This window comes from Peromyscus californicus, unplaced genomic scaffold (genome assembly GCF_007827085.1).
Source record: "Peromyscus californicus insignis strain IS unplaced genomic scaffold, ASM782708v3 Scaffold_5__1_contigs__length_169319896, whole genome shotgun sequence".
Lineage (NCBI taxonomy): Eukaryota > Metazoa > Chordata > Mammalia > Rodentia > Cricetidae > Peromyscus > Peromyscus californicus.
This window is the reverse complement of record NW_026294573.1, coordinates 106,488,745-106,500,928: the sequence shown is the minus strand read 5'-3', so window position 1 is coordinate 106,500,928 and position 12,184 is coordinate 106,488,745. Positions and strand designations below refer to the sequence as shown.

General features: G+C 43.1%; 1 protein-coding gene across 1 annotated transcript in view; it reads right to left on the bottom strand.

The window, feature by feature from the left end:
• The window catches only part of Rigi (RNA sensor RIG-I), a 50,257-nt gene extending 45,618 nt beyond the window's left edge, over positions 1-4,639 (bottom strand). Inside the window, 1 exon segment of the mRNA XM_052718386.1 lies at positions 4,288-4,639. Within this exon segment, the coding sequence (XP_052574346.1) occupies positions 4,288-4,393 (106 nt within the window). The 5' untranslated portion in view covers positions 4,394-4,639.
• Between the last annotated feature and the right edge of the window lie 7,545 nt (positions 4,640-12,184).

Below are 12,184 nucleotides of genomic sequence, written 5' to 3'. Positions count from 1 at the left end.
CACACCTCCTAATCCTTCTAATCCTTTCAAACAGTGCCACTTCCTGCTGACTAATCATTCTTATGGGGGCCATTCTTATTCAGACCACCACAGATCCTAATTCTGTCTATGGACTCATCTTGGCACCTTTAAAGACATGTTTGACTAAAACCCAAAACTAACAAAAGCCTTCCCTCCATCATCTTGTCTTATACTTTCATTTTCTGTTTCCTAGTTAGTTTAAGTTACTAAGCATGTTTTTATCCCTCTCTAGAAAATGAGACCAGAGCCGGGCAGTGGTGGCACACGCCTTTAAATCCCAGCACTCGGGAGGCAGAGCCAGGAGGATCACTGTGAGTTTGAGGCCAGCCTGGTTCTACAGAGCAAGATCCAGGACAGGCACCAAAACTACACAGAGAAACCCTGTCTCAAAAAATCAAAATAATAATAATAATAATAATAATAAGAAGAAGAAGAAGAAGAAGAAGAAGAAGAAGAAGAAGAAGAAAAAGAAGAAGAAAGAAAGAAAGAAAGAAAGAAAGAAAGAAAGAAAGAAAGAAAGAAAGAAAGAAAATGAAACCAGTATAATCATCTTTAAATGTGTATATCATTATCTTTAACCTCTGGATAGCATTTTAAAACTATAGACATAAAATGGTATGTCTTCTTCCTCCTCACTTCTGAGGCAAGGGATTTTCATGCATTTATTATTATTTCCACCAACTCTTTACTGATTTATTTTTTAATCCAAATTATTGCTTTAAAACCCCTAGCTAAACTAACAAGAAGAGAAAAAGACCCACATTAACAAAATTAGAAATAAAAAAAAGGGAAGTTATCATAGAGTCCAATTAAATGCACAGAATCATTAGGAGGTACTTCAAAATTTTGTACTTAAAACAAATTAGATGAAATTGACAAAGTCCTAGACACTTACAGCCTATGAAAATTTAATCAAGAGACCCAGGGGTGGTGGTGGTGCATGCCTTTAATCCCAGAACTTGGAAGGTAAAGACAGGTGGATCTCTGTGTTCAAGGCCAGCCTGGTCTGCTGTGGGATGGTCTGTATGTCAAATGCGTTGCTGATTGGTCAATAAATAAATCACTGATTGGCCCGTGGCCAGGCAGGAAGTATAGGCGGGACAAGGAGGAGAATAGAGCTGGGAAGTGGAAGGCTGAGTCAGAGAGACACTGCCAGCCGCCAGGATGACAAACAGCATGTAAAGATGCCGGTAAGCCATGAGCCATGTGGCAAGGTATAGATTAATGGAAATGGATTAATTTAAGCTGTAAGAACAGTTAGCAAGAAGCCTGCCACGGCCATACAGTTTGTAACCAATATAAGTCTCTGTGTTTACTTGGTCGGGTTTGAGCGGCTGTGGGACTGGCAGGTGAGAGAGATTTGTCCTGACTGTGGGCCAGGCAGGAAAACTCTAGCTACACTGGTCTACAGAGCGAGATCCAGGACAAGCACCAAAACTACATAGAGAAACCCTGTCTCAAAAAAACAAAACAACAACAAAAAATTAATCAAGAGGATATAAACAAACAGATTTATAACAAGAAATCAGCCAGAAACAGTAGTTTAAAAACAAAAGTATCCCAACAAAGAAAAGCCTAGAACTAGACAGATTCACTGTAGAATTCTACCAAACCTTTAAAGAAAAGCTACAATCAGTATTCCTCAGCATATTCCATAAACTAGAAGGGGAGGACACCAGCAAACACCTTCTACAAAGCTAGCATTACTCTGATGGTGAAATAGACAAGCACATGGAGGAAGGAAGAAAATCAGCTTATGACGTTCAGTACATCCACTCATCCATCGACGGACTTTTGGGCTGCTTGTGTTTCCCAGTCCTGGTGAGTTGTCAGGCGTCTCCCCATGCTGCCTCGACCCCCCACTATTAAGTTCTCTTGCTTTTCCCTGCTATTTTCTCTACTTCAAAGAAGTCGCCATGGCCATGGCCAGCCTGCTTCTTTGTATCTCTGCTCTAGACTCTTCCAGACACTTCTGCTTGCTCTCTCATGTCTATAATAAAACCTCCCCCTAACCACAGAGCTAGTGTTTCAGGGGTTCTTTACTGCGACCCGGCTTACATGAATAAATGCGGTGACAAACAGGTGTGTAAGCCTCTCTGTGCTAGGCTGGAATTTGAGTTCTTTGGGACTATGTCCAAGAGCAGTACACAGCTGTGTCATCCGGTAGTTCTATTTTCAGGTTTGATTGTTCGCTTGCTTTAAGAAACCACCATAGTGATTTCTTCAGGAGCAAGTTTATTTTCTCAACAGCAACGAAAAAGGTTCCTTTTCCTCCATATTCTTGTCAGCATTTGTTGTTACTTGTTTCCTTGATAGACAGCCAATCTGATGGGGTGCATTGTCCCTCTGCTAATGACAGCCTTGGCTATTTGGAGTCTTTTGTGCTTCTTTATGATTTTTTGTTGTGTTTTGTTTTTTTGCATGGACAGTGGCAAACCTACAAACATCATTCTAAATAGGGGGAACTGAGAGCATTTCCTCTCAAATCTGGAATGAGACAAGGGTGCCTGTTCCTTCTACCATTATTCAATACAGCGCTTGAAGTCGCAGCTAGAACAATACTACAAGAGACATAAATAAAATTTGCACAACTAGGAGAGGAAGAAGTCAAATTATCTGTATTTGCAGACAATATAATCCTATAAAGACCCCAACGACTCCACCAGGAAACCCCTAGCGCTCATAAAAACGTTCAGCAGAGTGGCAGGATACGCAATAAACATACAGAAACCAGTAGCTTGCTTACATACCAATAACAATCTTGCCAAGGAAGAAACAGGAAGGGAGGGGGGTCCTATTCACAATGACTTCAAACAAACAAACAGCAAACTCTAACCAAAGAAGTGAAAGACCACTGCAGTGCAACCTTTCAAGACACCGAAGAAAGAAATTCATGAAAGCAGTAGAAGATGGAAAGATCTCCCAAGATGGATAGAATTAATACTAGGCAATTTTCAACATAATCCACATCAAAAAAAAAAAAAAAAAAACTCACTTCACATCATCTTCACAAAACTAGGGGGGAAAAAAACCCCTAAAATTCATGAAACTAAAACAGACATCCTGAAGGGAAGGAAGATATCTTAGACTGGGGAAGGGAGAGAGTGATGGAATGCATGTTCTAAGAAAGCAGAAGACAGGTCCATTGGGGGAGGGAAGGAACCCATCCAGAGAGGGACAGGTTAAACAGGGATTTGAAAGCAACAGAAGAGAGGAATAAATGAGAACAATAACAGGAATGCATGAAAATGCCGTAATGAACCTCGTTCCTCTGCACGCGAATGTAAATGACTAAGAAGATTAAAAGACGAGAAGTCACACCACCTTGTACGCTAAGAGATGTCTTGGGTGGGTTTCCTGTCTTCAGGATTCAAGCTACTCGAGTCATTAGGGTGTCTTTTTCTACTTCTCCCTAGCAGAACTGGGGGTGGGGACCCCTCGGTGGTCTTTTCTGGCTCACTGCACAACCTGTTTAGGCTTTAGAGCAAAGAAGCCCCGGAATTCACCTGCAGTCTGCACCACCCGTCCACCACCAGGAAAGACAAACATGCACTTAGAAAACAAAAAGTAACCGCCAAATGTTCTTTATCATCCGGACTCCCTTCACGCACCACCTCCCATCACCCTTCGGAGGAAGTCTCTGTTTGCTCACGTGGAAGCACCCAGTACAATCTACAAACCATCTCAATCAAGTCTCAAAAGCTAGATGTGAACAACTGTACAAAACCCTAAACGCATGGAGTCGGGAGAACTCCTCCACGGGCTTCCTGTCAGCAACATCCTTTGACAGCATTTTGTGTCTGACAGTCCTGTGTTTCATGAGGCCCTCACCTCCACCTTTGCCCCAAAGCTTTGCTCTGTAGAGCAATCAACAGGGGGCCACATTCTTATTTCTCAATCTCTCATGCCAGGACGACGGGAATTACAGAGCAGTCTAGAAAAAGAAACAGATGATTTCCCCAGTTTTCAAAGTAAAAAAAAAAAAGGGCATCTTTACATAGGTTACTATACATTTTGCACACTTTGCAGGAACTCTGTTCCTGCCCACTAAACCCAAATGCCGTCCAGTTTTCCAGTCTACTATGCCCTGGGGGTCTGCCACAAACCCAGGGTTCCTAGGTTACTCAAATTAACCTAAAGAAAGGAGGATAAAAAGGGGAGGAACCGGACCCCAGTTGATTTCTGCCTGAGTGGTTTTGTTTTGTTTTGTTTTGTTTTTTAACACCAACGTGGAGAGCCTGAGAGCCCGCCTTGGGGACCACTCACCATCCTGGAGCCAGGGACCCATGTAGCTGAGGATGTAGGTGGGGTCCAGCGTCTTCCTGACATAGTCTCTGAATGCTTGCAGATTCTGCCGCTGTTCAGCTGTCATTCTGTGGCTCCCCGCGAGCGATGAGCCCCCTGGCTCCCCAACAGCCGCCCAGGATGAGCGCGCTGGGGACTTTCTAAGAAGGAAACCCGAGGGAAAAGCGGCCAGGGCCGGCGCCTGGAAATCGAAACTGTGCCGCGGCGCGGGGGGCGGGGATCCAGTTTCGATTCTGATCCGGAGAGCCGCCGCTGTCAGTAGGGACCCAAAGGCACCTTGGAAACTGCCTTGAAGTTCGAGCCTCGCTTTTGGAGTGGTGCGGTTTATAAAGTGCACACAGTTGAAGTGTACAGTTTAATGAATTTCGAAAAATGGAGACACCAGTTACCTCTTCCGCCAGATCAGCCGGGTCCTGCAGTAACCTCTGTTTTAACTTTTTTAGGAAACTATCTCCTCTTTTCCAAAGTGGCCATACCAGTTTGCATCCCCACTCATAGAATTAAAGAACTAAAGTTGACCAACATTCGCTGGGTACGAATTGTCTTGTCTTTTTTCTTTCTTCTTTCTTTTTCTTTCTAACTTTGGAGCAAACTCGTAATTATTGTAGTTTTATTTTCCCATATAATTAATGATTCTGAACACATCTGCATGTGTTTAGCTACCATACATCCTTTTTTTTTTTTTTTAATGTGAAACTGCTATCTTTTACTTGTGTGTGTACTGGACACAATATATTCCAAATATCATCTTCCTGTTTGCTGCTGACCAGTTCAATTTTCTTAAAGGTGTTTTTTGACAAGCATTAAATTTATATTAATAAAATATAACCTATCAGAGTCCCCCAATCCATTTATCAATTTTTGTTTCCTCTAATAAATATTTACCTCTCCCCAGGTATCTTACTTAGGGTTTCCATTGCTATGATGAAACACCATGATCAAAAAGCAGGGCTGGAGAGGTGGCTCAGATGTTAAGAGCACTGGCTGTTCTTCCAGAGGTCCTGAGTTCAATCCCCAGCAACCACATGGTAGCTCACAACCATCTATAATGAGATCTGGTGCCCTCTTCTGGCATGTAGACAGAACACTCTATGTGTAATAAATAAATAAATCTTTAAAAAAAAAAAAAAAGCAAGTTGGGACTTCCAAATCACTATTCATCATCCACCAAATCACTGTTCATCGTCCAAAGAAGTCAGGATGGGAACTCACACAGGGCAGAAACCTGGAGGCAGGAGCTGATGCAGAGGCCATGGAGGGCTGCTGCTTACTGGCGTGCTTAGACCTATGTCGTTTGTTTTGTTTTGCCTTTCTGTTTTCCAAGACAGGGTCTCTTCTGTTTAGCCCTGACTGTCCTGGAACTAGCTCCGTAAATGAGGCTGGTCTGGAACTCACCGAGATCTGACTACTGCCTTCTGAATGCTGGGACTAAAGGCTTTCGGCCACAAAACCGGGCTTTTTTTTTTTTTTTTTTAAATAGAACCTGCTTTCTTTCTTTCTTTTCTTCCTTCCTTCCTTCCTTCCTTCCTTTCTTTCTTTCTTTCTTTCTTTTTTTAATAGAACCCAGGGCCACCAGCTCAGGGAGGGCACCACCCACAATGGACTAGGCCTTCACACATCAATCACTAATCAAGAAAATGACCTACAAGCTTGCTTACAGCCCAATCTTATGCAAGCATTTTCTTTCTTTTTTGTTTTGTTTTGTTTTTCAAGACAGGGTTTCTCTGTGTAGCTTTGGAGCTTGTCCTGGAATTCACTTTGTAGACCAGGCTGGCCTCGAACTCTCAGAGATTGCTCTGCCTCCTGAATGCTGGGACTAAAGGCGTGTGCCATGGCTGCCTGGCGTTTTTCTTTATTTTTTATTTTTTTGGTTTTTCAATACAGGGTTTCTCTGTGCTGCTCTGGCTGTCCTGGAACTCACTCTGTAGACCAGGCTGACCTCGAACTCACAGAGATCTGCCTGTCTCTGCCTCCTGAGTGCTGGGATTAAAGGCATGCACCAACCACAGCACTGCTGAGGCATTTTTTTAATTGAGGTTCCCTCCTCTCAAATGACTTTTGCTTGTGTCAAGTTGACATAAAACTATCCAGCAAAGCACCTCTGGAAGTTACTCCATATTTCCTTTAGAGTCACTAGACTTTTAGCTTTTCTCTTAGTTCTACGCTTGTATCGAATTAACTCTGTGCTGCAACACAGAACACTAAACTGTTTCCAGACTTCTAACTGTACTCTCGCCATATGCTGAAAACCTATCCTTTCTCCACTGAATAACCTTGGGACATTTGTCAGGACCAAAAAAAAAAGTGTCAGGCTGTTAAAACCACAGCTGGCAGACGACTATAGATTTCAGGGCAGCCAGGGCTGGATGGTGGAGACCCTATCTAAAAACTAAAGAAATAAGAAAAACTTGAGTTCATGTGTGTAGATCCACTTCTGACTCTTTCATCGGGTCCTATTTCCTGACGTTTATAACTGTATACACCACTTTCTCTGGATAACTGCAGATTTCAGATGAATCTTGAAATCAGGTATTATTGAGTCGTCCAAACTTGTTGCTCATTATAAAGAGTGCATTGGCTATTCCAGGTTTTTTACATTTCCATAGGCAATGCAAATCAACAGACCAATTGAAAAAACAAAAACAAATAACTGCCTATTGGATTTATATAGCAGGACTGCATTGAGCCTGCAGATGAAATCAGAGAACTGAGTCTTCTACTCCACGAACATGGTATTTATTTAATTTATTTAGGTCTCTAATTTTTTTGTTTTGTTTTGTTTTGTTTTTGTTTCTCAAGACAGGGTTTCTCTGTGTAACTTTGGCTATTCTGGAACTCGATCTGTAGCCCAGGCTGGCCTCTAACTCAGAGATGTGCCTGCCTCTGCCTCCCGAGTGCTGGGATTAAAGATGTGCACCACCACCGCCCGGCAGGAGGTCTCTGATTTCTCTCAGCAACACCTTACAGTTTCAAGGGTACATATCTTGTACATGTTATATTAAATTTATTCTATGTTCTTACTTACTAATGTAAATAGAATTATTCTTGAATTTTCATTTTTAAATTGATGCTACCATACAGAATACAAGTGATATTGTTTGTTGACCTCATATCACAGAACAGTGCTAAATCCACTTATTAGCTCTAGTAACTTCTGTAGGTCCCCTAAGCTTTTCTGGTAAGTATTCATGTCATTTGTGAATAGTTTTTCTTCTTTCTTCCATGGCTTGATGACCTTTTTTTTTTTTCTTCTTCTTCTTCTTTTTTGAGACAGGGTTTCTCTGTGTAGCCCTGGCTATCCTGGAACTCACTCTGTAGACCAGGCTAACCTCCAACTCAGAAATCCACCTGCCTCTGCCTCTCGAGTGCTGGGATTAAAGGTGTGTGCTACCACCGCCTGGTGACTTTATGACTTTTATTAATTTCCATTCCTTACAGTTTTTGTTGTTGTTGTTGTTGCTGTTGTTGTTGCTGTTTTCCCTTTTCTTCCCTTATGCCAGCCTGAGGCTCTAACAGAAGACTGAATGGAAAAGTGATGAGAATTGACAAACTTTATCACTAGTCTTGGTTGGAAATGATCAGAGATGTGGGTGCAGTTTGCTTTCTCTTGCTGTGATAGAACACTGACCAAATGTGCTTGTTTGGCTTTCTATTTTCAAGTCCACCATCAGGGGAAAGTCAAGGCAGCAACTGGAGGCTTTAGAAACCTGGAGGCTGGAATGGAAGCAGAAACCATGGAGGAATGCAATTTTCTGGCTTGCTTGCTCCTGCTTGCTGAGAATACCTTTCATGCGGCCCAGGGTAACCTGCCTAGGGATAATGGTGCTTTACGTATGATAGGCACGTCTACGTCAATCAGCAATCAAAAAAATGCAGTACAGACAGGCATAGAGACCAGACTGATGGAGGCCATTCTCAGCTGAGGTTACCTCGTCTTAAAGTCCACGTTTCTGTCAAGTTGACACAAACTATGACAGATGCTTCCTGTCAGATTAATGACATTTTCTTTTATTTCTGGTTTTTAAGAGTTTTTTTTTTCCTTCTTTAGCATGAATGGGTGTTGAATTTTTTTCAACTGTCTTTCCCCCCATCTATTGAGCGGATCACATATTTTCTTAACATTCCAAATTTTATGGACTTTATTTTGTTTTGTTTGAGACAGGGTCCTCTGTAGCCTAGGACGACCTTGGAACTGTTCCTCCTGCTTCTGCCCCTAGGATGCTGGGGTTACAGGTTTGTGCCCACATGCTTGTCTCATTGACTGACTTGTGAAAGTTAAACAGGCCTGGGATCCCTGGGATAATTCTCTTTTGGGGATGAGGTATCATCTTTTCTATATACTTCTGCATTCAATTTGCTATATTTTCATACAACTGGCTTTTTTTTATTTGTCTATGTTCATATAGGCTATTGGTCTGCAATTTTCTTGTAAAGTTTTTTGTGCTAGGATCCTAAGAGTCTGTGTACTAGTAACATTTCTCCCCTTAAATATTAACAGAATTCACCAAAAAGACCATTTGGGCTGGGAGTCATATTTGTCATATTTGTTTGGATTCAATTTCTTTATTACATATTCAGATTTTTTTTTTTTTAAACTTCATCTTGAATCAGTTTTGGTAAATTGTGATTTTTTTTTTTTCAAATGCTAAAATAATTCAACGAGAATCTACTAGACTGGAGCAACTCGAAGGCCCAGAAAAGGGACCTTAGAAACAGAAAAGGAGACTAGCTCAGGCAATCACAGGTAGCCAACTGGGTGTTCTTGAACTGCTCACAGGAAAGCCCAGGTAAGACAATTGCCCAGACTTCAACCAATCAAATAACTTTGCTTCCCTTGTGGATTCAACTACAAACGAAACAAAAGCACTCTTCCAGCAACGCCCTCCAGCCAAACTCTGAGCTGCTTCAAGACTGCAGGTGCTCAAATAAGCAACTTAAAAATGTGGCACGCCCTAGGTATCTCCCAACACAACACATCTGACCACTTCTTCTAAATGCTAAAGTACTGGCCTAAGCTGTTCATGTCAATCTTTAATTCTTTTAAAAACCCTTAAAAAAAATTAATCCCTGCTAGGCATTTGCCAATTCACCCTGGAGGCCTTCTGCCCCCACTCCAGTGCTAGCCATGGACACTGAGGCCTTCTGCTCCCATCCAGTGCACACTGAGACCTTCTGCTCCCATCCAGTGCACCCTGGAGGCCTTCTGCTCCCACTCCAATGCACCCTGAGGTCTTCTGCTCCCACTCCAGTGCACCCTGAGGCCTTCTGCTCCCACTCCAGTGCACCCTGAGGCCTTCTGCTCCCACTCCAGTGCACCCTGAGGCCTTCTGCTCCCACTCCAGTGCACACTGAGGCCTTCTGCTCCCACCCAGTGCACACTGAGGCCTTCTGCTCCCACTCCAGTGCACACTGAGGCCTTCTGCTCCCACCCAGTGCACACTGAGGCCTTCTGCTCCCACTTCAGTGCACCCTGAGGTCTTCTGCTCCCACCCAGTGCACACTGAGGCCTTCTGCTCCCACTTCAGTGCTAGCCATGCACCTCAGAGGCACTGTTTTCATCCTGCTGTCATTCCTTCTGCTTCTCCAGTCTGTTTTCAAGGGTTGCTGAACTTCTCATTTCCTTTCAAACATTTTATTTGCGGTTCTAGGATTTCAAATAGGTCCCTCCATCCCCTCTGTTTCATTTCCCATGTCTCAGCTTGAAACTTCTGCTTATTCACTGTAACCATTTTTTTTGAGTTTACAAATATATATATATATATATATATTTTTTTTTTTTTTGGTTTTTTCGAGACAGGGTTTCTCTGTGTAGCTTTGCGCCTTTCCTAGAACTCGCTTTGGAGACCAGGCTGGCCTCGAACTCACAGAGATCCGCCTGGCTCTGCCTCCCGAGTGCTGGGATTAAAGGCGTGCGCCACCACCGCCCGGCTACAAATATATTTCTAATAATATCTTTAAACTCCAAGCCAGGCTTGGTAGGGCAGGCCTGTACTTTGGCCTACCTGGGAGGCTGAAGCCAGAAAATACTAAGACCAGTCTGAATAATTTAGTTACTTCTGTCTCAAAATTAAAAGTGAGAAGAGGGATAAGGATGTGACTCTGTGGTAGAGTGTGAGACCTAAATGAGCCATCTTAGAAATAAGACCAAAATGCTTTCACCCTAAAACTAAGGCCTGAGATATCTCCTTTTAGGTACAGGCCATGAGTTACTAAAACCAGTCAGTTCAGATTCCAGAAACCAGGAAGTGTAAAAGTACAGAGTCACAAGATAGTCACGAGGTAATGCCTGCCAGACTATGGAATGTCCTCTCCCTGATTTCCAGGGTAACTGACCATAAAAATGCCCCCACCTGAGGGCAGCCAATGAGAAATAGTGGCGGGCAACCACTCCCTTGCAAGTAATTTCTAGAAGTCCCTAGAAGTGAGCCAATCAGAATTGTACCCGTACTAGCATCCCTAAACGATGTAACCTTGTGATTTTTCCCTTTAAAAGCTAAGCTTGCAGACAGGCGGGTGCTTCCTCCAGCCTCCACTGCGTTGGATGTATTGGACGAAGTCCCTGCCTAGGTTTGTATTGCTTTTGGATATCCAGAATTAAACCTTGCTTTTGCATTCCGGCATGCTCGTCTTTGGTGGTCTCTCTGGGGGTCACGATCTGGGCACAACAAGAGCATTTGCCTAGCATGTACGGTGAAGGGGCCCCAGATGTCCTTGAGTCTAGCACACACCTATTTTTTGTTTTACAGATACCCCTAGACAATGGTCAGCCAATCAGGGTCCTGGACCCTGGAAATCCCCTCACTCCAGCCTCTGCTCTGATAAAAACTCTGCCCCACCTGAGCTCAGGGCTCTCTGCTCTCACCGCTGTGTTGGACAGACAGAGGGACCAAGCTCTGGAGCTTGAAATAAAGGCTCTTTGCTTTTACATATGGGATTTGGTCTCCATGATGGTCTTTTGGGGGTCCCCGAGATCTGGGCATAACAGTACAAGGCTCTGAGTTCAACTGATCCCCAGTACTGGAAAACTAAATCTTGGTTTACAAATTCCATCATTGAGTTACTGTTTTTTAATTTTATGCTGGGCATTGTGGATAAATTATTGAATCTCTAGATTCTATTACATTAATCTGGGGAATGTCACCTTTTCTAACACACTAAATGATTAGTGCTTCATTTTGAACTCCCAGAAGCTTCATTTACTCATGTGACAGGTCTGTTCCGGTTTTGCTCTTAATGTGAGTTTAACCCTTAGTCTGGATCGTGTCCTTCATGAAAGGGCCTAAATGTCCCCCAGCCCTTTCACCCAGCAGGACTCCACCTCTAGAATGTCTTCTCTCTGAGGGCAGCTCAGATATCTGTCAGGCTCTTTCATCCCTCCAACTCTTTCTTACATGGACCCTTGGTATCTTCCCTGTACACAGGCATCTCAGAGACAGACAAAATCTAAATTGAATCTTTCATGTACAATCTTGGGGCTCTTCCTCCTTTTTTTTTTTTTGAGACAGGCTTGTAGCCCTGGCTGTCCTACAACTCGCTGTGTAGACTAGGATGGCCTTGAACTCAGAGATCTGCCTGCCTTTGCCTCCCAAGTGCTGAGATTAAAGCCATGTGCCACCACCACCTGGCAAAGGCCTCCTTTCTTTCTGAGATTTCTCCCTCAGAATCCCGTCACCCTGGAAGCTCCATGGTCCATTTTATAAAACGATAATTACGGCTTTCTCCTTAGATTCCAGACCGAAGAAGACTCTCATAGAAAAGCCAAATAAACTATTCTTATACAGTGCAGTTCCCATCTTTCAAAGGTTCAGTTCTGTCCAATTTTTTTTTCCAGTGCCTTTATGTAGCTATTTGTCAGAGA